Source organism: Lontra canadensis, unplaced genomic scaffold, assembly GCF_010015895.1.
Source record: "Lontra canadensis isolate GAN:19392208 unplaced genomic scaffold, GSC_riverotter_1.0 scaffold65, whole genome shotgun sequence".
In the NCBI taxonomy this organism is placed as follows: Eukaryota; Metazoa; Chordata; class Mammalia; order Carnivora; family Mustelidae; genus Lontra; species Lontra canadensis.
The window spans coordinates 9,880,770-9,904,993 of NW_022631059.1; the positions used below are offsets into that span (position 1 = coordinate 9,880,770).

The window sequence follows — 24,224 nt, forward strand, 5'->3', positions numbered from 1 at the left end:
CCCCCCCCCCCCCCCCGCCCCCCGCCCTCCGGGCCTGTGCACAAGCCAGGCGGTGCTGGCTCGTGGCGGCTGGTGGTGCAGTTTTCAGGAATTCTGCACAGTTCATTTTCCGGTAATCTGGGCTCATTTACGTCCTCGGATCCCCAAGGCAGGAGAGGGATAGAATGGTCTGCTTGCTACCTACCGTCTACTCCCAACTCTGGGTTCACGGACAACATGCCTGTAGCTTGAAATCAGCCACGGTGGGAGGATTTACACGCTGGAAATTAGTGAACGCTACCAATCAAGGCTTTTTCCTGGGAGAACGGTTATTAAATGCGCCAGCCCTCTGCTGTGTACCCCGCAGGCACACACAGCCAGAACAAGCAGGCAGACAGGGAGACAGGCAGGCAGCCACCTGAACAAATGCCACTTTTTGTTTTAGGAAAATGTATCAAACTTTATAGATCGGTTGATTTTTCTTTTCCCGCCCCCTTCTCTGCACACAGGCCCCTTCTCGCCCCCAGGCAGGGCCACGGTGTTTTTTCCTCTTGCAGTGAAGTCTTTAGCAGAGATTCTTGGCCCCTTGAGCAAAGAAAGGTTTGCTGAGCCTCTCCTATGTCTGGGCACTGACCCAGGTGGTTTTCTTAACTAGTCCCTGGATGATCTACCAGCTTCCCACCGCCCCCCCCCCCAGCATCAGCCAGACTTGGTTATGCTTTACCCCCCACCCCCTGTAATATACTTTGTCCTTCAGTGAGTATCCTGCAAACCGGGGTTCCCGGATGGATGAATTCCATGGTACTTAATCAGCATTTTAGAAAACATTTATAGTTATTTTATTGGAACTTCTGTTTTGTTGTGTATTTATGTGCGCCTTTGATTTCTGACTGGCGCTCCTGGTTTCCTGTTTATGGTGATGACCTAAAGGTTATGTGTCGATAAATTTTTAAAAAATATTTTATTTATTTATTTGACAGAGATCACAAGTAGGTAGAGAGGCAGGCAGAGAGAGCAGAGGAAGCAGGCTCCCCGCTGAGCAGAGAGTCCAATGTGGGGCTCGATCCCAAGACCCTGGGATCACGACCCGAGCTGAAGGCAGAGGCCTTAACCCACTGAGCCACCCAGGCACCCCTCAGTAAATTTTTGTAGCTAAATATATGTGTTAAATTTTAAGGAGAAAGAGTCAGGAACTCATAGTTCCACAAAGGCTCAGGAACATCGCTGGAGAATGAGGGTTGTGGCCCCCTGTGGGTGTGCTTCCCTGCCCCCCCTTCTAACACAGTAGGGACAGCATATCAGAGAGTGGGCAAGAGAATGGGCCTTGAAGCTGGGGCTGCCAGGGATGGAACCCTGGCTTCTCCCTTCCTGGCTGTGTGACCTTGAGCAAATTGCCTGCCTTCTCTGTGCCTCAGTGTCCTCTTCTATAAAATGGTGGCACCTGCCTCATGAGGTGGGCCTGAGGATTGGATGAGTTGACAGATACCACCACCTAGAACAATGCCCAATATTTAGCAAACACTCACGGCAGTACTAACCGCTGCTACTGCCGTTATGGTTGTTGTTATTAGGATTAATTATAGTACCCCCGGTTATTTTCCCTAGCATGGCTTTTTTTTTTTTTTCTTTTTGGTGGATAGAGTGAACAGTGTTCAACAAATATTTGTTGACTTGAATTGAATTTTAGATTTTTAGAAAGCAGCCAGGCCTGGCACCTTTCAACCAGGAAAAAGCAATTGGGAAACCAGACAGAAAGTAAGCAGCAATTTTATTTCTAGCGAGCCCCACTGTCCCGGCTGTGTGCGTCAGACAGCCATCTCTTCCCCCATCCCGCCGCTCCCCTGGGGGATACCTTCCTAGACGCTCACCTGGATTGTGCCAGGGAGGGCTGGGAGTCTCCCAGACTGACTTGGGTGTCGTTACCCCGGATTTCTGAGTAGTTGGATCGTTTGACTTTTTGTGTATGGCAATTTCTTTCCGATTCACTTTCACTACCGGCTCTTAAGAGACATCATTTTTTGTGAAGCTCTCTGTAAAGCAGGTCTGTGCTCTGATACAGATATCTGCTGCTTGCACCTTGAGGTTTGTCTGTCTGTCTGTCTCAGTTGAGGCTCACCTAAGTAAGCATGGCTGTCTTACTCCCACTGAGGTGTAGGTGCGGGGAAGCTGGAGGTGTGGAGGTAGACGATGGTATGGTGGTGGAGTGGTAGGCCTCTCGGGCAGGCTTAGGTGGATCTCACAGAAGACTCAAGTTACAGTTGCTTAAATAGTTGCAAATTTATTGTCTTATGTGCTAAGTCTAGAGGTGAGTGGTTTAAAGTACTGTGAAGCCATCAGGAATCATGAGGATCAGGCTCTCTTCCTGTTCTGCTCGAGTCCCCTCGTGGTCCAAAATGATTGCAGGAGATGCCACCATCACATCTGTGTTCCATGCTGTTAAATTCCCAGGAAGAAAGAAGACAGGGCAAAGGGGCTTGCTTCCAGCTGGGTTAGCTTCCTCTTGGGAACGTTTCTACACATTTTCCCCACACTTCTGCTTTCATCTCATTAACTCCAACCTAGTAACGTGACCACATTCCTCTGCAAAGGAGGCTGGGAAGTGTTGATCTTAGCTGGGCTCGTTGTCACCAGAGATAACTGGGATCCTGTTACTAAGGCAGGGAAAATGAGTACCAGAAAGAGGGCCAGCGGTCTCCATCACAACAGATGACCTTGAAGAAGAGATACTGTAACACCATTTTTATAATAGAATTTTAAAGTTTTGAGAGATGTGGTTTTTTCATTTTTTTCTAATGTGGTTTTTCTATTGCCTGTGGTCCAGGGAGGTGAATGCTTAATTCATAGATGTGATGGGGCTTTGGGAGAGGGCCATACGGGATGCCACTAGAGAGGAGGACAAGGAGGGTCTCCTGTGATGGACGGTCCCTGGGGACCTTGGGGATTCTCTTTCAAGAACCTGTGTGCAGAAGTCAGAAACTTTCCAAAGGCCTCCCTCCTGCTAATCTTATCTTTTTCTGTGCTGGGTTTCCAGCATCTAGGACTGTGCAAGGCCCACTGTAGGCACTTTCTGTATAGTCAGTAAGAGAGTAAGTGAATCTGAGCCTTGTTTCCTCATCTGCAAAGCCCAGACGAGTGCCCACATCCATCTGGGCTTTATACCTGGAGCATGTCCTATGGAGCCCTGGAATAGGAGGTGCCAGAGGCCTTTTCAAGTCAGTGCTCAACACTGGGTGTTGTATGTAAGTGATGAATCACTGAATTCTACTCCGGAAACCAATATCACACTGTATGTTAACTAACTAAAGTCTAAATAAAAAAAAAATAATAAAGTCGGTGCTCCAAATGCTGGACAAGGTACAGCTATTACTTTTTAATAAGTTTTTTTTTCCTTGTGAACTAAGGTAATATATACCCATTGTGGAATGTTTAGAATATACAGATTACTCACTTATTAATTATTTTGTCCCTAATGTGTGTCAGGCTCAGTCCAGGTGAAGTAGGAAAACGAGGTGTTCATTCCAGTGAGGAAATGGACACTGAACAGGCTAAACCCATCAGTAGGATCATTTCAGATTGTGGTGAAGAGATTTAAGAGAAAAAGTAGGTAATAGGAGAGAATGCCTGGGGAGGTGGTTTACTTTATGTTATGTTGGAGGTCGTTGGGGGGTTCCTCTCCAGGGATGAGTTCATTTAAGTTGGTATTTGAAAGACCATAAGGAATGGGGCAAGTGAGAATCAGTGGAAGAACATTCCAAGTAAAGGGAACAGTAAGCACAAAGGCCCTGAGGCAGGAGAGCTCAGGCATTTCAAGAAAGATCAAGAGGTCTGAGTGGCTGCCTGGGGTGGACAGTGGACAAGGGAAGGGACAGCAGGACATAAGACTAGGGAGAGAATAAGGGGTCTGATCATGCAGGACTTTGCAGAGCATGGAATTTGAATTTAATTTTTTTTATGCACTGGAAAGCCGTGGGTGGATTTCAAGAAGAGGAGTGATGTTACCTGATTTGCTTTTAAAAAAGATCCCTCTGGGGGCTTCTAGAGGCTATCTAGGATGTGGGAGGTGGAGAGAGCCGAGGAAGAGAAAAGCAGGGAGAGAATCAGTGGGGTGGGTGCTGAGGTCTAAATACGGGGCAGTAGTCACTGGACCCAGGGGAGGTGGAGGACAAGGTTAGAAGTGAAGGGCGGAGGTTCTGCCGGGCGTACTCTCTGATAGACAAGGGATAGGACTCCAGTACCGGTTTCCTGCAGGAAAAGCCCTCTCTCCACGAGTGTCCGTGTCATGGAAGAGTGGTTCTCAATGGGATGATTTTGTCCCTCGGGGACATTTGACCACGTCCAGAGACGTTTTGGCCATCACGGCTGGGGCGAGGGGGGGGGGGCGTAGGTTATTGGCATCTCGTGCGTGGAGCCCAGAGATGTTACCCAGCCTCCTCTGAAGCACAGCTCAGGTAATTACTGGGCTCCCAAATCAATGGTCAGCCTTGGTCATTCTGCCCATGCTGAGAAACCCTGATTCATTGGCTGCTGTTCTGTTTTTCTTTTTCTTTTTCTTTCTTTTTTTTTTATCCTGTATCGTAAATAAATTATGGGACAGTGATAATCCCAAATGTTGCGCTCTGTCCCGAGGGGCCTCTGATTCCTCAGCCAGAGGGGTGTGTGGTCATGGTTCAGCAGGATGGCTCTCAGTCTGCATCCCTTCCCCCGAATGCACGAATGAATGAGCCGGTGCAGGAGCTGCCTCCAAAAAGATGAGTCAGAGTGGGTCGGCCCACAGTCTCCCACCGTGTTACGAAAGCCGGGCCCCTTGCGGCTGCACACAAGAAGGGGCTCCTTGTTCCTGTATGATGTGATTTGTTGATCTGCCAAAGAGCCCCGCCTCTCCCCAGGTCACCGACAGCAGTCTCCCCGCTGTCTCGCCGTGCTCAGGGCAGCAGAGCTGTGCGGGGGCCCCTCCAAAAACCCACCCTTTGAAACGAAAGAAATTGGATCTTAAAATCCCAAAATAGAGTACGGAAAGGTACACATCACGTCTGCCTTCCCCTTTTCCCCCTGGTGGCAAAAGTGACTCAGAGCTCTTGGTCTGGATCCAGGGAGACCTGGGCTGGGGCGGGGGTGTGATTGGATGGGGGACGGCTCCCCTCTCTGAGGACTCTCTTGCATTTCTGGAGTCTGCCTTTTCCCACCCCACCGTCCCGGGGCTCTCTCTCTGCTTTTGGCTGCTGTGACAAAGGAGAGGCCAAAGTGGATGCTTACCCCAGATGTCCCTGTCTTTGGTGGAACATTTATGCAGAGCTGGACTGCAGTCTCTGAGGCGGTTTATCAGGGTGTTCCTGGGGGCTGCCATCATGGTGGGATTTTCACCCCTGCTGCTGAGTCACGTACCACTGGTCAGGATCAGATGGGTTCACAGAATGACCAGAATGGCCATGAGCTGCCTTGGGTCCCCGATTGCCCCCTGCAAGGGGACTCCGATCTCTTCCTCCTTCCTCCTTCTCCCAGGGCCCAGGTCCCCCACAGGGAGTTGCTGGTGCCTGGAATGAGAGACTCCCGGAGAAACCTTTTTGAAGTATGCTGTCCCTTTTGTTTGGTCTTTGGGTGAACACTCAGGCGGCAGGGGCCACTGCCTGGACCTCACTCTTCCCTCGTCATCTCTACGGGGCTGCCAAGTCACTGCACTTTCGACTCGGTCTCTCCCTGGGTTGATCCCTGAACGCTGCCTGGAGAAGAGATTGTAAACCTCATTTTTCCAGCCCGAGTTTGTCTCCCTTTTGACTTCCAGTGGACTTGGCCTGGTATAGTATGTCTCTTTCACGGTGAGACACATTCCTGCAGACTGGCTCGAACGGTAGTGAATTTAGGCAGACTCCAAACGTGGAGGTTCTCTTCCAGACATGAATAAGCCTCCTCTTTCAGGGTCACTGGAGGATGAATCACCTGGCAATATGTTGAGCCACATAGGAACCTGAGAATCAATCTATTCAGTTATTTACTCAGCAAATATTTATCGAATGTCTACTATATGCCAGGCACTGCTCAAGGGGCTGGACCACAGCAATGAACAAACTTTCATTCTACCAGCTGGGGCTGGGGGGGGGGGGCCAGACAATAAGCAGAAGCATGAGGTGACACTTATCACTGCCAGGAAGGAAATCAACAGGAAGCTATGATGGAACGACAGTGGGGTGAGGGCTGGGGCTTGGCTGTAGCCAGGCTGCTCCGAGAAGGCCTTGGATTTAGGCTGATACCTGAAGAATTGGGAAGAACCAGCCATGGGAAGATCTTGGCGGGGGGAGAGGGGGTGATGGTGGTGGTGGGAGGGGAGGTGGGGTGGGTGTTCTAGGCTGAGGAAACAGCAAGTGCAAAGGCCCTGAGGTAGGAGCACGCTCAGCCTGTTAAAGGAGCATCAAGGAGGTTCACGTGGCTGGACCAGAGTTGGGGACATGAAGTTGGTGACCTGGCCAAAGGCCAGCCACATCAGGCAGGGTTTTGTAGGTGGTGGCGAGGCATTTGGATTTTATTCTAAACATAGCTGAGGATCATTACACTTTAGAGCTGAGAGACAACCTCTGAGATGATTTTTTTCCAAGAACTGAAAACTAGAAAAGAGGAATTTACCAACAGTCACCCAGCCATTATCGGTGGAAAAATATTAATAAAAATGGGTATTTATTGAAATCTTGCTGCAGGCTTTAGATGTAAGTCACGTGATCCTGCCAGCAGCCCAGGGAGGGGCGTCGCGCCCTTAGCCCCGCTGACAGATGAAGATGCCGAGACCCGGAGAAGTCTGTTTCCCATGACGGAGGAAGTGCCAGTGCTGGGACGTGACCCCAGACAGTCTGGCCCCAGGACTCACAGCCCTCCGCGGTGCAGCGGCCCCACTCAAGGTAGCACAGAAAGAAGACCTGAAAAGTTCTTGTTTGGCTTCTTAAAAAAACAAAAAAAGAGAAAACCCCCGAACTCCATCCAAAGGTTGACTCAAAGAAGGCTCGCATATATTCATCCAGGCCTTCCAGACTCATCTCCTCTATGACTCAGTCTCTCCTTGGCCCAGAGAGATAGTTGGTCAGGATGGGGGGCTGGTGGGGAGCCACGGGCCAGCTGACGGTTGTGTCGAGCGGACCAGAGGCCGAGTGGACCAGACGCCGGGGGTTGAGAAGGAAGAGACCCGAGGAGGGAAAGCAGGTGTCTCTAGCCTTCGAGAGGGGATGGGGCCAAAGGGTCTGGTGCCTTTTCTCAGAGACCCCTGGAGGTGCTGGGGGGAGACATACATTTGGTCCGGAATCCCGGCCACTATCGCGCCTCGCCTCGGATCTCTCTATGGCTTCCTCGGGGTTTCCGATGTGGACATGGTAATTGAAAACAAATTTAGCGTGTTCCAGACCATCAGGCCTCTCTTCAGGCAGCGTGCTTGCTGTGCGGTAGATGGGTCTGTTTTTAATTTCCAGTGATGTGAGAAATATAGAATGACTTGATTCTTAATTTAGAATCCTGAGAGAGACTGTCTTGTTTTGTTTTCAAGTCTGTGCAGAATGTCTAATTCCCCTTCTCTGGCTCACCGCGTGATTTCAGAACGTGGCGCTTTCCGTGGGCCTCTGGAGTTTGCCAGTCCCAGGGGGCTCCTGCTGCCTAAGACAGGTCTGGTGGGGGGGGGCGTGCCAGAGGGGGTGGAGAGCAGACGTGGCGCTCCTTTCTTATCACACCCTGGGGATGCTGTCACCTCTGTTTGAGACAGGGTGGCCCAGGGACCAGCCGTCCAGCTAGCCGAGTCCTGTCCATGCTGAGCAGGATGCAACAGTCGCTCTGGGGCAGGAAGATGGTTTGAGCTGGAGAGGAGGCTGTGTGGGCAGCAGAGGGGAAGGGGAGGCTCTGGGGGGATTGCAGCCGCTCAAGCCCCTCCCGTTGGGCTCTCCTTCCTCCGAATGTTGCTCACACGTCGAGCACCGCATGGCCCTGTGGGCACTGTGGATGCCTCGGTGACCAAGACAGGTGGGTGAGGAGGCAGAAACCAGCAAATAAATATATTGTGCGACATCAGGTAGTGATGAGTGGCTGCTGTAACGTAAAGGAGGGTGGGCTCATGAAGAGTGGGAAGGATATGGGGGGCCACACTGGGGTGGGTGGTTGGGGAAGGGCGCTCTGATGTGGAGTTGTCTGAGGAGAGGTTTGACTAAGGAGAGGGGTGAGCCCTGTGGATTTGGGGGAAGAACATTCCAAGCAGAGAGAACAATAAGCATTGAGACCTTGAGGCAGGAGGGTGTCAGGCCCATCTGACAAGGCCAGTGTGGCTGGAGCAGAGGGAGTGAGGAGCATGGGCTGGAGATGGTGAAGAGGGGACCAGATCAGATTTGTAGGATCTTCTGATCTGAGTGATGTTTGCTGTGGGGGTCGGGGACAGAGGAGAGAGTGGGACGGGGGCAGGTTGAGCAGAGGAACAAGATCTCTAACTTCAAAATTTCAAGATCATTCTAGCTGCTATGTGAAGACTGTGTGGAGGGGAAGAGGGAGGATAGAAGCAGGGAGACCAGGAAGGAGTCTACTGCACTAGTCCAGGCAGGAGATGGTGGGAGCCCAGACCAGAGTGGTGGTAATAGGGCTCGCGACAAGCAGATTTTTGGATGGATTTTGAACGTTGAGTCACCAAGACTTGCTGTGCAACTGGCTGCGGTGTGTGGTTTGCTTCTCTCTGGGTTGTAAGCCCCAGACCCTGAACTCGAGGGAGCACTTTTGCTTGCCTCTTCCTTTGCTTCTACCTTGGACCCCCTACCCTTGAGGTTTCCACAGGTGGGTCCTGGGATTTTACTTTTCTTGCAGGATGGAATGGCACATTGTTCATCTCTTGGTACCTTCCTTGCTTTAGTTTTTCTTCCTTGTGGCCTTTCAAAGAAATGTTAAGATTCACAAAGAGAAAAGTGGCCAGGGTGGTGGTGGGGGGAGGGACCTCTTTCTTTGAGTGAATGTTTTGGCCTTATTTTTTACATGATACATTCAGAAAATAATTTTGTATTGAATTTTAATCAGTATAATAAGTCAGGGGAGCTACAACCTGGGGCTCCCAGGACAACAGAGCTTTTCCCTGGCAATGATCCAAATCCAGGGGACATTTAAAAAAAATAGGGTCTGATTTCTAATTTTATTTTAAATTTTACTTTGGATACCCACACACACTGCACCCTCACAGCTTCATAACAAAAACAGATATATTTGTTTTCACCATTATGGCATATTTTGGAGATTATGACATATCCATATATTAAAAGCTTCCTTAGGGTTGCCTAGGTTGTGTACTGCACAATGCCAAGGAACGCCATTCGTAGTAACTGCCATGCTGGTTCCTAGAATATGCATTCTTCTCTGAGATAGCATTATACTGCATAATATGTCACTACTGACTTAACCAGTACTCTTGATGGGCCACATCTTTTGCTATTTTAAAGAGTGCTGCATTGAATAACCTCATCCTTAGTTTTTCCTGCACGTGTGCCAAGACATCCCTAGGGCAGCCCACTCACTAGTAGTAGAATTATCTTATCAAAGGGGGCGTACATTTTTAATTTTGAAAGATAACTACAAAATTACACACGGATTTGTTTCCACAGGCTCTGCTCGTAGGTTTACATATTTTAACCACTCTACATGGGTGGCACCTTGTCCTGTCTTTTGTGTCAGTCCATGCAGAGCAGATGAAGGAGGTCACACCTGGATTCCAATCCCTGCTCTGCTGCTTGCTTGCCGGGGACCTCACGCCTCTGAACTTTGCTTCCTCTTCTGTAAAAGGGTAGCTGAATAGTTCATGGAACTTTATGGGAATGGAAGGGGGCAGACATGCCCCAGTTAGTTGGGCAACGAATTAGATCTGGTAATGGTGGTAAAGGCAACAAAGATGAATGTAACTGAGGGGCCCTGCCCCACCAGGGGAGCAAGAAAAGTCTTCAGTGGAAAGTAAGATTTGAGCCATGCTCTGTAGTGTGACCAGGAGTTAATGAGGGCATAGGTGGGGGATGGGGGGAGATTTTTCCTGATCGTCAGAGGCAGGGAAGACCTCAAAAGGGGTGGGGGGGTAGGGGTGCACCCTGGGGTGGGGCCAGACCATGCTTGGCCCTGTAGCCAGAGGGACTGGGAGGGAGGGATGGCTGACCCGTTTCAAAGGTCATCCTGGCTGCAGGGTGGGGAGTGGGGAGTGAGGGCTGGAGGGGAGGGTGGTACTTTGGATGAGTGGGGAGGCAATGGAGGGAGGGAGGGTGTGGGGCTGAGTGGGCTTTAGGAAATGGAATTGACAGGACTTGGAGATGGAGTCAGTATGCAGGTGAGGCAGAGGAGGTCTTGAGAATTAGGATTTCTAGTGAAATTATTAGTATGTGCTCACCAGATGGTTATGTAATGCTTATTGGGATGCCTGAGATGAGAGTAAATCATGGTCTAGTTTCCCTGGTGTGTGTCTGTGTGTGAGTGTGTGTGTCTGTATGTGAGTGTGTGTGTCTGTATGTATCTGTGTGTGTATCTGTATGTGTGTCTGTGTATACGTGTGTTTGTATGCTTGTGTGTGTTTGTGCATGTGTCTCTGTGTGTGTACATGTGTGTGTATGTGTCTGTGTGTGTGCATGTGTCTGTATGCTTGTGTGTGTTTGTGCATGTGTCTGTGTGTGTGTGAGTCTGTGTGTGTGTGCAGATGTGTCTGTATGAGTCTGTGCATATGTGTGTGTGTGTATTTGTGTCTGTGTGTTGGGGGCTGGGCTGGCAGGTATGTTCTGCAGGTTTTACATCCAGAAATAAAGGCAGAATTTGGGATCTGTGCATATTTGTAGAAATCTTCCCCCCACACGCGATGTGGCCATTGGGAATCACAAGAAAACACCCTTACGGGCTTTTCTTTCTTATAGAGTGAAGTCTTTGAGGATGATACCAATTTCCTAATATTCCAGATTCAACAACAACAAAAAAATGCTACTTAACATTGTTAAAGTTTGATTTTAGTAAAATTCAAAACAGTTTCTTTGGTCAGTCGCCACAGTGAAAATCAGTTACACATTTTGGACTCGGTGGCAGTCCCGTCCATCTGAGAGTATTTAAAAAGCTCTGAGCAGAGTTGATAGAAAAATCATTTTTAAGGAAATGTCATTTATGAGTTCTCCTTGCGGTGTTTATCATGGGGGGAGGTTTGAACAACTTAGGTACCCCACTGTAGGGGTTAAATCTGGACCCATGCAGAGGATGGGAATGCCAGGGCTAGGAGCCAGCAGGAGGCCAGAGAGGCAGGGGTGGGGCAGAGTGTAAGGCAGCGCTCACTCCGCGGTGCCTGCCTCGCATTTCGATGACCCCGACAACCAGCGCCTGCTTAAATCCCGTGTCAGGTGCCCAGGCACCATACTGGCCTCACTAGTCTGAGCCCCGGATGCTGTCCCTGTCATCAAAGATTGTCTCATGAAACAAGGTTCAGTGACAAGGGGAAATGGCCGCACTGTATTGTTAAGTGGAAACACTATGTAAACTAGAATCCCAAATATGTGTGTGCTTAGAAGGAAAGTCTGGAAGGAATACACTAAAATGCTTGCTTATTTTGAGAGAGTATTTTCTTTATAATTTATACTTTTTCGGGGTGCTATTTGTTCTACAGTGAATGAACCTTTGCTCACTTTTCCTTTGTCTTGTTACACAGTTAATACCAACAAAGGTCGATGATCCTTTTATCTGCACAGCAGAGCGGTTAGACTGCGAGTGGGCGGAGCCTGAGTCTGGGGATGGGGCTTCTGATGCTCAGCCATCCCCGTCCCCGTACCCCCGTGAAACCCTGGGTCTCTAGGGCGTGAAGACCATGTTCACCTCTGGGTTCTGTTTGCCAAGCTGGCAGGATGCTCTTGCCTGTCTTAAGATGTCTCCTCCAGATGCCAGGAGAGGTGGCCTTTTTCCGAGGCAGGGGTGACACGAGGCAGCCAAAAAGGCCACGTCCTTGGGGTTCCATCCTGGGGGGCTTCGAAGCTGGGGGGTCCTCCTGAGCCTCAGCTTTCTCCTCCAAAAAAGGAGTAACCCTGCTGTCCTGCCGTGCAGGTTAAATCAGCCTGCCACTGCCCACTTGGGTATCAAGCCTCAGTCTGTGCTAGAAACCCTCCTTCTACCTGGAACCCTGACAGCCGCCTGGCCAGTGACAAGAAGCAGAACTTTTGCTCTCACCTTGGCTGCCCAAAGCGGACCCTCTCGTGCCTGGGAGACCAGCTGACCTTGAACTTCTCTAGGTTTGCAGCAGGTGTCTGCTAAGGTGGGAAGGTGGCTTTGCTTACCCAGGCCTCTAGTGAGACATTACCTTTGGAGGATCCTAGAAGAAGTCTTCATGACCAAAGTCTCCCTAAAATGGGGATGACAGGGCACATGGGACCTCAGCGGCCGATGAGGCCACCCTGGGACCCGAATTTCTTTTCATTAGACCTAAATCACTCGGCTTTTGGAGAATCAAGGAAATGGCTCCATGCTCTCCTTACCAAATCTCCAGCTGCCTGGCGAGGCTCTCCAGAGTTAGCAGGCCACGCAGTCAGGGCTCTGGGCCCCTTCTACTACCTTCCCGGGGTGGGGAGGGTGGAGGGGAAGTGTTCTTTGCTTTTCTTGCAAAATGGTGAGGTTTCTTCGCTGGGCCCCGCCTCCTTCCAGCCCTCCGTGACGGAGTGGCTGTCAGCCAGCCCACAGAGAAGACTGGAATTAGTGCTGGGTTTACCTCCCACAAGCCTGTTTCGGGTCATTTTTCACTTTGCTAGTCTTTCACATTCATTCTGCACCTTTCCATTCAGTTCTTAGTATCATCTTCGTGTTCTGATTCATGTCATCCTCAGATGACAAGGAAAAGCCTCTGCTCACCAGTGGCACTTACTGGGAGCTCTCCTTTGGGGCCCCACAAAAGGCGTCTTATTAAAGCCTTTGAAAGAGCCCCGGGGAGTAGGTGACACCCCCTTTTCGCGGGAGCATTTGAAACCCGGGAGGGTGGAGTCCCCGCTCCAGAGTCACAGCTTATAAGTGGCAGAGCCAGGGTCGAAATCCAGCTGTCTGACGGAGAGTGACATCCTTTCTTCTCTCTACCATCCCACACCCCTCTCTGTTCCATGCAGAGGGGACGCCCCCCTGGGGAGGTGGCGGCCAGTTTGGCTTATCTGGGGGGCTGCTTTGGAATGCAGAGGGGTCCTTCTTCAAGGAGTGGGTCTCTCTCTCAGCGCTATTACTTGTGTTGATTTCCGGTGCCGGTCTTTCTGTCCATCCCGCCCCCACCTACTCCCCCGCCCTTGTGTAGTAGGACGAACATGTTGCGTCTCACAATGGCACACTGACCTGTGTTTCCTCGGAGAACCTGATCTGCCTCTCTGACCTTAGTCTTCGAGCCCAGAGCAGCTGTGGACTCCCCAGGTCACAGAGCGTGTGTCAGGGGGAGCAGGGTGGCCCGAGACCCTGGCTGCACATTGCTAACTGGGCCCTATCCTAGTCAAGTTAGCTGGACGGGTCCCCTGCCCTTTGCAAGCCTTGGTGGGCCCGTCGTGCAGGGAGCTGGGGCATGGTGCTCGGCCTGTGGGAAGCATGTGCTTTGCTGGGGCATTGTTGTTGTTGCCTGTCACCGTGAACGCAATACGTTGATGGGTCACGTGGAACAAAATCAACAAGGTTCCTGCTACCAAGATTCCTGGACCTCGAGTTCAGGTGGGAGGGAGAGGTGCTAAGCAAACAACTAACAAAGCAAGAACATTTCAGATGATAATGAAGTCACCATGCCAGGGGTGTGCTCGAGAATGTGCATTGTCTGATTCTCTGGGCGGGGGAGAGCCCCACTGTATAGCATTTGCCAATTTTTGTGGTATAAATATCGCCACTGTGGCTGACTTCAGGTTACCACTGTAGCACCAACTGGCTCTTAAAATTTCTAAAACCTTCAACAAGTGGCTCTTGCAAGGCTGAAAAAGCTGGCTCCAGCCCTGGGTGTGGTTCGGGAAAGACCTGAAGGTATCTGAAAACAAGATGTACCAGTGGGAGAGCGTTCTAGGCAGAGAAGGGGGCTGTGCAAATGCCCTGCGGTTGGGAGAGCTCTGTGGGCTCAGGGAACAGAAGACTGGTTGGTCTTGGCAGGGACCTAATGGGGGTGGAGGGAGAAGTGAGCTGCTGGGCTGGTGGAAGCCTCAGCCACACTGGGACCAAGTCTGAGGCCACAGGAAGTCTCGGGAGCGTTGTAAGCAGGGCCACGTCTGAGTCTCATTTGCCCTTTTTTTTTTTTTTTAAACATTATTGGGCTTTTCCGTGGAAGGCCAGCAAGAGGCCAGCGAAGGGGCACTGATGCTGGGGTGCGTGTGCCTGCGGGGGAAGATACAGAAATGACTGGATTCAGGTAGAGCTGTCGGGATGTGACAAGTTTTGTCTTCAGGTGTCCCCTGGCTGTTGACCGTGGGCACACCCAGCTGCAATTTCTGCTCTTGGTCCTGGGGCAGAGGAGGGAACCTGAGACCATCCCTGCTCACTATCTCACCGGCCTACTTTTCTCTTCACTGTGTGATAGCTCTGTTAACTACCGGCCAGACTTCCAAGACCGGAGGGATGGACTTCTGATCATCTTGGGTCCCCATGCAAAGCAAACCCAGCAAAAACAATATCGTGACTCTGACCTTGCCCCCTGGATTTTTGCAAGAGAACCTGGCCCTGTTCCTCACTTTGCCTGGGGGAGAAAGATAAGAGGCTCTGACTGGGATTTCCATCTTTGCCCCAGGGCGTCTCTTGGGTGTGTCCCAGACATGTAAATGCTGTGGGTGTCAGCCTGGCAGGTTTTTAAAAAAAGGTGTGGCCATGCTCAGCTCCCCTCCCTGCCTGTCTCCGCACTTGGAAGGGTGGAGAGGACGGCATCTCTCTAGACCCGTGCGGTCTAATGGAATTTGATGTTGTGGAGGTGTTCTGTGTCTGTGCTATCTGTGACAGTGGCCACTCGCCCTCTGTCGCTTCTGAGTACTTGAAATGTGGCCAGTGTGTCTGAGAAACTAGATTTTCCCTTTCTTTAGTTTTTGTACTGATGGTGGGGCCCCGCAGAGTTTCCAGACCCTGTGTCATCCTCCATGGCCGGAGGGCCTTTGCTTTCAGGCAGTTGGCTGGAGATCCTAGTTCTGGAGCCTTGCAGAGAAGGGTAGGATTTAGGGAGCTGGCACCTGTCATAGCCCCTTGCAGTTTGCTGGGGAAGGAACAGTGTTTCTCAGCTGGGGAGTGGCGAGACAGGACACCATCTTCAAAGTCTGAGCCTGGTCCTCTCTTTCTTTTGTTATCATAGATATTAAACCAGTGTTACATCTCGCAAGTGTCTAGGCATCAATCCTTCATTCATTGTGAATCAAGTGGGAGGAGTCTTCTGTGAGCACCTTCTTAACCTTGATCTCCTCCATCCCTTAGACGTGACCGCAGTGTGGTCCCTGTGGAGTGCGCCCTTCCATCTTTTCCTGTTGTATTTATATCTATCAATGGAGAGACCCCAAACATCCGGCATTAAAAAGATGAGTCGTATCATGTAATACATATTTTTCTGCAAGGTGTCTTCTCTTTCAGTAGTGAGTCTTAGATCTTTCTGGGTCAACTCGTTGATCTCTACTTTTTTTTGTTTGTTTGTTTTTTAATTGATGTAGTATTTCATAGCCTGGACATTTCCTATCACTCAGAAGCCTATTGCTGTAATTGTTTATTATTCCATTTGTTTTAGTAAATATTTTTGTGCATGTTTCCTGAATGGACAGTATTTCTTTTAGGGCACATAGTGAGGAATGGAATTACCAGGTCAGAGGGAATATGTATTTTTTAATTTTAATAGCTGCTATATAATTCTCTTTAAGGGGCGCCTGGCTGACTTGGTTGGTAGAACACGCAGCTCTTGATCTCGGGATTGTGAGTTCCAGCCCCATGCTGGGTATATATCACTCAAAAATAAAATCTTTAAAAAAATATGAACAGGGGTGCCTGGGTGGCTCAGGTCATAATCCCAGGGTCCTGGGATCGAGCCCCATATCAGGCTCCAGGCTAGACCGAGAGCCTGCTTCTCTCTCTCCCTCTGCCTGCTGCTCTAACTACTTGTGCTCTCTCTGTCAAACAAATAAATAAAATCTTTAAAAAAAAAATGAACAAAACAGTTATACCAGGGTATGTTCTTGTGACTGTGTGAGCATGCCTCTGTGCCCAAAGTCACTAAAACGTGTGATTTTATCAAATACCAACATGCATGCCAATCGAACAGGTGAAAAATGGTTTCCTATCTTTATGTACTTTGCATTTTACTGTTTATAAGTCAGATTGAACATCTTTTCCATGCCAGTGGCCATTTGTTTTTCTGTGACTTGCCTGTTGACGTTTCTTTTGCATTTTTATGTTGGATAATTTTGTTAATGCATTCAGCAAACGTGTACCAGCTTGCCCACAATGCACCAAGCAGTATTCTAGGCTAGGGATGTTGTGACAAGTAAAATAAATAGACATGCCTGCCCTCAAAGAGGTGATGGTCTAATTGTAGGAGAAAGACCTGAGGTACCTGGGTGTTTCAGTTGGTTAAGTGCCCAACTCTTGATTTTGGCTCAGGTCATGATCTCAGGGTTGTGAGATCGAGCCCCATGTTGGGCTCCATGCTGGGCATGGAACCTGCTTAAGATTCCCTCTCTCTTCCCCTCCCTCTGCCCCTCCTCTCCCTCTCACACGCATCTGTACACACACCCACACCCACACTCTCTTTCGCAAAATAAAAAAAGAAAGAAAGAAAGATGTAACCAAAAGGAATTGAGGAAATATATAATAATATTAGATGGAATAAAAAGAAGGAAAAGGAGCTAGAGAAGAAGGAAGGAGGTAGTCCTACCCACTGGGGGAAAGACTCAATTTTAAATAGGATGGCCGGGAATTTTATAGGCATTCTTTATATATTCTAGGTACTAATCCTTTGCCTGTTCTGTGTTGCACACATTTTTCTCCAGTCTTTAATCTTCTTTGGACTCAGATGATGGTACTTTTCCCTAGCTGTTTCTTTCTTTCTTTCTTTTTAATTAAAAAATATAACATGTTAGTTGGAATCTCTTCGTATAAAAAGAGTAAGTTCCTTCTGATCCTCCCAAGCTACCACTGTCCAGAGCTCTGGTTTAGCTTTCCCGATTATTTTCTGTCCTCACCACCATGTGACACACTCCCCATACCCCTCCCGACAACACTGAACACTGGCAGTTTCTGGCTGTTTCCTCGTAAATGCAATTCTGATCTCCTACATTCTTTCCCATGGTTGTTTAATATTCCGTTTTAGAGAGGGTATCTGTATTTTATTGAAGCAGCCCTTCTGGTCGGACGTCAAGGTCCCTTCTAGTTCTCCATTCCTCCAGATGGTGCAGCAAATCCTGTGCTCTTTCTGCCACCTGGGATCTTCTCAGATTTTTGTGGAATGACACCAACCAGCACCCTGTGTCCTAAAGGTGTTATAATAATTTGATTTTGTGTTCTCGCCCACAGCTCCATGGCTACATGGAAAACAAGCCCCTGGGACTTCAGATCTTCATTGGGACAGCTGATGAGCGGATCCTTAAGCCCCACGCCTTCTACCAGGTGCACCGAATCACGGGCAAAACCGTCACTACCACCAGCTACGAGAAGATCGTGGGCAACACCAAAGTCCTGGAGATTCCACTAGAGCCAAAAAACAACATGAGGGCAACGTAAGGGCTGGGAGCCAAGGGTGCTGGGTCTTTATGGGGAAGCGAGCGGTAGGGAGTTGGGACAGGGGACTCTGGTGTTGGCAGAAGGAACGAACCATGGATGGTGGTTCCCACTCTGTGATGGACCCTTCGAGATGTGTTGAGAAAGTTTCTATTTCCAGAGTTCTCTGCCTAAGTCCTTGTCCTGGGTGTCAGGAGGAAGAATGCCAGTGCATCTGTGGATTGTGTTACTTGGGATGAGGCTTAATTTATGTACATTTCAAGATTTATTTGGCTTAAAGAAAATGATTAAATAAGGATGCAGAAAGGTCAAAATTCACCAAGCAATAGGCCTATAGCTAAAGTTTGGGAGACATTGCACCCATGTATTGGCGTTAAAACAAACTCCATGTTAGAAAATAATCTCAAACTTCCAAACCACGAGAATCTTACAAAGAACTCCCGTCTACTGTTCACTCAGGCCTGCCGATCGTGAACATGCCCCCCACACGCGTCCTTGCTCCCTTCACTCTTTGCCCTTTCCTGAGCTGTTTGAGACTTAGCTGCAGACAGAGTGACTTTTTTTTTTTTTTTTACTTTTAGATGCGTGAGTGTGCATTTCCTCAGAACAAGAATGCGTTCTTCGGTGACCACAGTACATTTATCAAATTACAGATAGTTACTGTGATACGTCCCTCTTACCTACTGAGACGTCTATAATCAATTTTACCCATTGCACATTTGAGATTTTTAGATACTTTTGGGAGTAGAAAATTTGGCATGAAAAAAAGAGAAGTAATTTCCCCTGGGGGCTTCTCTCCTGACTTTGCAGGCGTCTGACCTCCGGCTGGGCATCAGTTCCTGGCGGAAACGTTTACCGTGGATTGCGATCCTCCCCGCCTCCCCCCACCGCTGTAGCTGGCGGTGGAATGATTTTGGTTAACTGAGTAAGGTGGTTTTGGGGGCGATCTTTCCTTTTTCCCTGAGACGCTCAGTTCTAACCGGGGTTCTCCACCTCCCCACAGCATTGATTGCGCGGGGATCCTGAAGCTTCGGAACGCCGACATCGAGCTGCGCAAAGGCGAGACGGACATCGGCAGGAAGAACACACGGGTGCGCCTGGTGTTCCGAGTGCACATTCCAGAGTCCAGCGGCAGGATCGTCTCCCTGCAGACGGCGTCTAACCCCATCGAGTGCTGTAAGTTGGGCTTTGGGCAGGGTCGGCCTCTGCAATGTATGTGACCTTTGGCCCGGGGCAAGGTGCCCAGTGAGAAGACGCAGGACTCACAGGGGTCATCAGGGGCTCCAAGAGGACCCAAGGACCCAGAGACAGAGCCCATGTAGCAGTTTTTCTCTGCTTCTGTTTACTGGTGGAAGGTTTCGTGGTCTCACAGGAAATTAAAAAATAATACAGCTAACGAGTAGCCTACAGCTTCCTTCGGAACATTCGAAATGTGTAAATGTTTTGGTCTTAAAGAGGGTAGATGCTGTTGGAGTGGGTTTACTGTACACAGTGTCCTCTTTTTCTTTTCCTCGCCTCTCCTTTCTTTTTTTTTTTTTTTTTAGAATTTTATTTATTTATTTGACAGACAGAGATCACAAGCAAGCAGAGAGGCAGGCAGAGAGAGAGGAGGAAGCAGGCTCCCCGCTGAGTGGAGAGCCCGATGCGGGGCTGGATCCCAGGACCCTGCGATCATGACCTGAGCTGAAGGCAGAGGCTTTAACCCACTGAGCCACCCAGGCCCCTGTTCACCTCTCCTTTCTACCAGAAGAGTATCCCAGGGGCTCTCGCCTCTGGAGCGGTGATTTCTCGGGTCTCAGTGCCGAAATCTCAGTGCTCAAAAGCTTGTAGAATCTTCACAGTCTTTGGTGATAGCTGGTGCCACGAAGCCCACTTTGTAGGGGGGAGGTGGCAGGAGCTGAGAGATTGGCTAACTTGTGCCGGCAGGGCTGGGATGTGGACAGGGAAAGATGCCCAGACAAAGATCCAGAGGAATCTTAGAATGATCCAGTATGCGGTGGCCGAGACCTGCCATGTGCACGGGCCCTGAGCAGGAGCTGGCCCGGTTCTCACGAGGCTTTGAAAGAAGCAGCTGCTTTGAGCTCATTCCCGGGTACTTGAGGCAGGGTTTGTAGTTGGTTTTTTGCAGTTCGACATGGCAAAGCTTATCGTCTGCCCCAACTTTGAGAGTTCACAAATCGTTTGTCAGAGCATGAAGGAGAAAAAAGTAAACATTGTTGCAGAAATTGAAGCTGTTTATATTATTTTTTAGTTTCTTCTGAGAGCATTTTTCATGTTGTTACAGTCATGTTCTGTATTCAGTTGTGTTTCAGGGTTCTTTTTCCTTTCTACTGGATATTTTACCATAACTCTGTGTTGTAAAAATCCATTGCCTATGGAGGCCAGGGAGGTCCCCTGGAGGAGTAGAGTGGCTTGGTGGGAGGCAGTAGGGAGTGGTGGAGACCAGGGAGCAGGAGGACATGTTCCCCACCTAAAGGGACTGCCTTTTTGTCACCCCAGCCAGTATTTCCATGTGGGCCTGTAGGCTAGGGATGGCCAAATCCTCTGACTTTCTAAGACAAACCAAAACTCTCCTGATTAAAAACAAACAAACAAACAAACAAACAAACAAAACCCCACAGCAACAAATTCAAAATACTGTCTGGATCAGAGGAAATCTTCATGTGGCTTTGATTAATCAGATAATCTTAATCAGACATTAATGAGTAAAGCAAATGCATGAATATCTTTATGCAGAGAGGGTTGAGGAAGCCTGAACCTCAGGATTGAAAGCCAATGAGGAAAGAGCCTGGGCTCTCATTGGGAGAGAAGCCAGAACTTGGTCTTGGTTGGTCTTTGGAAAAAGATGAAGGGGCCCTATGATTTCTTCCAGCCTTACGAGTCATGATGTGTGTGGATCAGGCTGAACGTGGTAGTGAGTCTGTCCTCTGATGTTAGAAGAGAAAGACCCAAGAGCAGACAACAAAGGAAAACAAGTGTTGAAAAACATCATCTCAGAAACATTGGAATTCCCCTCCCCTACCCAGCAGACCCCACCCCTGTCCCCTGAGTGCTAGCCACGGAGGCTGCCCTGCTCCGATGTTGGTTTCGAACATCTCGAGATGTTTTTGGGAAGGAAACTTGGGCTTTTCCTCAGTAATTTGGGGGATTTTGAGAAGATAAAGTCTCCTCTTTCTGGCAGATGACTCATACTACAGGATGGGGCTGTGGTTTGTAGCAAGGTGGGGAGCGGGTGGCCTCAAGAGAGGCACATGCCAGAGTACCCTGTTTCTCTCTGTGTCTGTGTCAAAGTATCTCTTATTGATCTGAGACTTTAAGGATCACCCCTGAACCTTGTGTACCTCCAGCAAGATCTCTGGGGTGTTACAAACTTGTTTGAACCTCAGACGTAGGCTTTTTTCTATATTTGGCTGATTCAACTACCTCCTTTTGACAGATAAGGAAACAGACTTTCTTGGTAAAGTGATTCACTCATTTTTACTCAGTAGGCAGCAGAGCCGGAGTCTCCAGCTTTCCAGTTCTGCGAAATAACTTCTCGAGGTTTCTTTAACACGTTCCTTGCAATACCACACTGAACCACCAGTTGGTCTCTCTCTCTCTCTCTTACCCAGAATCCTCTGTCATTTTTATTCCCTCCTTTGTCCTATTTGCCTAGACCACTGCCTGATGGTTCTGTACATACTTATTGACGAATGGCCTTACTCGAGGGTTCCTACGGAGATATTCAGTAACTATTTATTGACACTTAGTCTGTAGCCTATGCGGACACAGTATATGTCCGGTAAGTGTTTATTGACTGGTTGACTTAGGATGGACCCCGTGAGGAGGGTGAGTTGGCAGGAAAAACACTCAGTGGGCTGGTACTTATTTGCAAGGCTCGCTTACTTACACTTTGGACATGCTGCTTCTATACCATCTTGGGGGTCAAGGTAAGTTCTCAGATTCTAGTGGAAAAAAAAAAAAAAACTTGAGCAGATTACTGGAGGCCACTCTTTGGAAAGTGGACTAATTTGCTAGAACCGTCCACTGCTCACATTCCTTCACAGGTCAGCACGCAAGAGGTCAGAGCTCCCCTTTGCGTAGATGAGCATTCCATGCTGCTTCCCCGTTCCCGCCAGCACCTTCCTTATGGCCAAGGAGATGCTTCCATTTCCCTCCCTTGACTGTCAGCCAAGCTGACCTTGTAGCTTCCCCGGTCCTGCCGGCTCCAGGTGCCGCCCCCACCCCCTTCCCACTGCTGATGACAACCGACAGCCACGACTCCCGCTCCTCCGGGAACAGGGAACGCATCGAGGGCAGGAGGGCACACCCCTCTCTTCCCCAACCACACACCCACACCCAGCTGCAGTGCCTTTCCTCCTCCAGAGCCTTGCAATGGGACAATTCTCCTTTCCTCGAGGCTCCTCTGTGTTCTCAACACCAGTGGTCGGGGTGGTTGCGCCCCTGGGTCCATCTTGTAGGACTTTCCCAGGGTGAGCATGGATTAGGTGCCCCCAACGGGGAGCCTCAGAATGACAAACATCTGTTGTCTCACGGTTCCAGAGGCCAGAGCCCAGAATCCAGGGCTCAGCCGGGTGGTTCCTTCTGGAGGCTCTACGGGGGGATGTTCCAGGCCCCTCTCCCAGCTGCAGGTGCTGGCCACTGGTCTTGCACGCCTCGGCTCGTGGGAGCATCACTCCAGTCTCTGCTGCCTTCTCATGAGACCCTCTCCTCGGTCTCATCCAAGGACAGTCATTGGGATGGGGGCCCACGCTGATCCTGCATGATCTGCCCTCTATCCTGAGCTTGCTTGTACCTTCAAAGACCGTATTTCTATATCTAGTCAGGTGTGAGCTTCTGGGTGTCTGCGGAGTTCTAGCCGGGGGCGCTCCGGTCAGCCCAGGACGCCTCCTCTGCTGCATTTCTTGACTTCACATACGTCTCTGCTCCTCGGTCCCCAAATCCACCGGGTATCTTTCTGGGACTTCTCTCTTGGCTTTTGCCCTTGCTGTCCCCTCCATCCAGAACACGGGTTCTCAAACTTGGCTGCCCATTGGAATCACCCGGGGAGTTCTTCAAAGACAGGATGATGCCCGAGTCCCACCCCAGAGACGGCAAGTCTGTCGGTCAGGGGTGGGGTCTGTGCGTGGACACATTTCAGAGGTTGCCTGGAGATTCTGCTGTGCTGCGAAGCTTGGAGCCCTCCCGACCTTGCCTCCCCCACTCCTCCCACCCTCTAGTCCCTGGGCTCCTTCCTCACCCGAGGCTGCCATTCACATGGCCCCTCAAGGAGGTCTCTTGTCCTGACCCCACAGGGTACTGGGGCTCCCGCTGTGTGCTGACAACCCAATTTACTTGGCAGTCTCTCTCCCGTAAGGACAGAAACCAGCCAGGGCCTGCCACAGAGCAACTATCTCTAGGATGTTTGTTTAAAAAAAAAAAAACAAACGTGAAAACAAGCATCTCCAGGCTGCCCGGCGGGAGAGAAAGGCCATGAGGAGATAGGTGGGGTGGGGGGACTGTCCCCGGGTGCAGAGGTCTTGTCCCTTGAGAACCTGCCCATGGGTTCACTTCCTGCCCTGCAGAGGGGCCTGCCTCTGTTCATAGAGTTGTTTTCACCAAGTCCTGCCCACTCCCAGGGCAGAATGGAAATTCGCTCTGCTCCTTTCGCAGGACCTGGGGGGCGGGTGTATGATGGGAAGCGGCAGGTGGATTTTCTCACAAGCTCTTTCCAGTCTCTCCCTTTTCATGATGTAACTGGGTGTCACCAAGGTCTAGTGAAGATACAATCAGTTACGCAGACCGCACGTCTTCAGCTGAATGATTTTTGACAATTCACCGCACCTGTGTGACCACAACTCAAAACGGGACACAGGACATTTCCTTCCCTCCTGGAACGGCCCTCGTTCCCGCCTGTCAGGGCCTCCTCCCCACTCCCACACACCCAGGCAACCTCTGTTCTGATTCCTGTCACCGTAGAATGGCTTTGCCCATTCTGGTACTTACTTGATGGAATTCTGCAGCGTGGGCTCCTGGGGCTGGCCGCTTGTGCTCGGCACGGTTGTTTTGAGATCCGTTGCTCTTATGGCATGACTCGATAGCGTATCCTTTTTCTCGCCGAGCACCATTCAGTTGTGTGACTTTAACGATTATTTTCCATTGATAGACGCTGGGCTTGTTGGCCGGTTTGGATGCTGTGGAGAAGGCTGCCATGAACCTTCTCCGTCTGGGTCTTTTGTGGACAAATGCTTCCACCGCTCCCAGGTGCATATCTGGAAATGGAATTACCGCTTCATGGGGAAAGGATGTGTACCAATTTAAGTGTTTCCTAAATCATTTTATAATTCCGGGGAGCCTGAAGTCTACCCCCTTGGGCACCATTTGCATTTCCTTAATGACTCAGGGTGCTGAGCGCTGGTTGTGTGCCTCTGGGCTGTTTCCGTGTCTTCTTTGGTGAAGGGTCCATTCAAAGCTTTTGCCCATTTTTTATTGGCAAAAATCTCAGACTTTTGTTGTTAATATGCACCAGTTGTTTGGATAGGAGTTGTTTTGGATAGGAGTCTTTTGTCAGATGTATGTACTATGAATAT

General features: G+C 49.8%; 1 protein-coding gene across 1 annotated transcript in view; it reads left to right on the forward strand.

The window, feature by feature from the left end:
* NFATC2 (nuclear factor of activated T cells 2) overlaps positions 1-24,224 on the forward strand; it is a 136,265-nt gene that overhangs the window by 44,318 nt on the left and 67,723 nt on the right. The window contains 2 exon segments of the mRNA XM_032878965.1: positions 17,452-17,654; positions 18,659-18,831. Coding sequence (XP_032734856.1) covers positions 17,452-17,654; positions 18,659-18,831 — 376 coding nt within the window.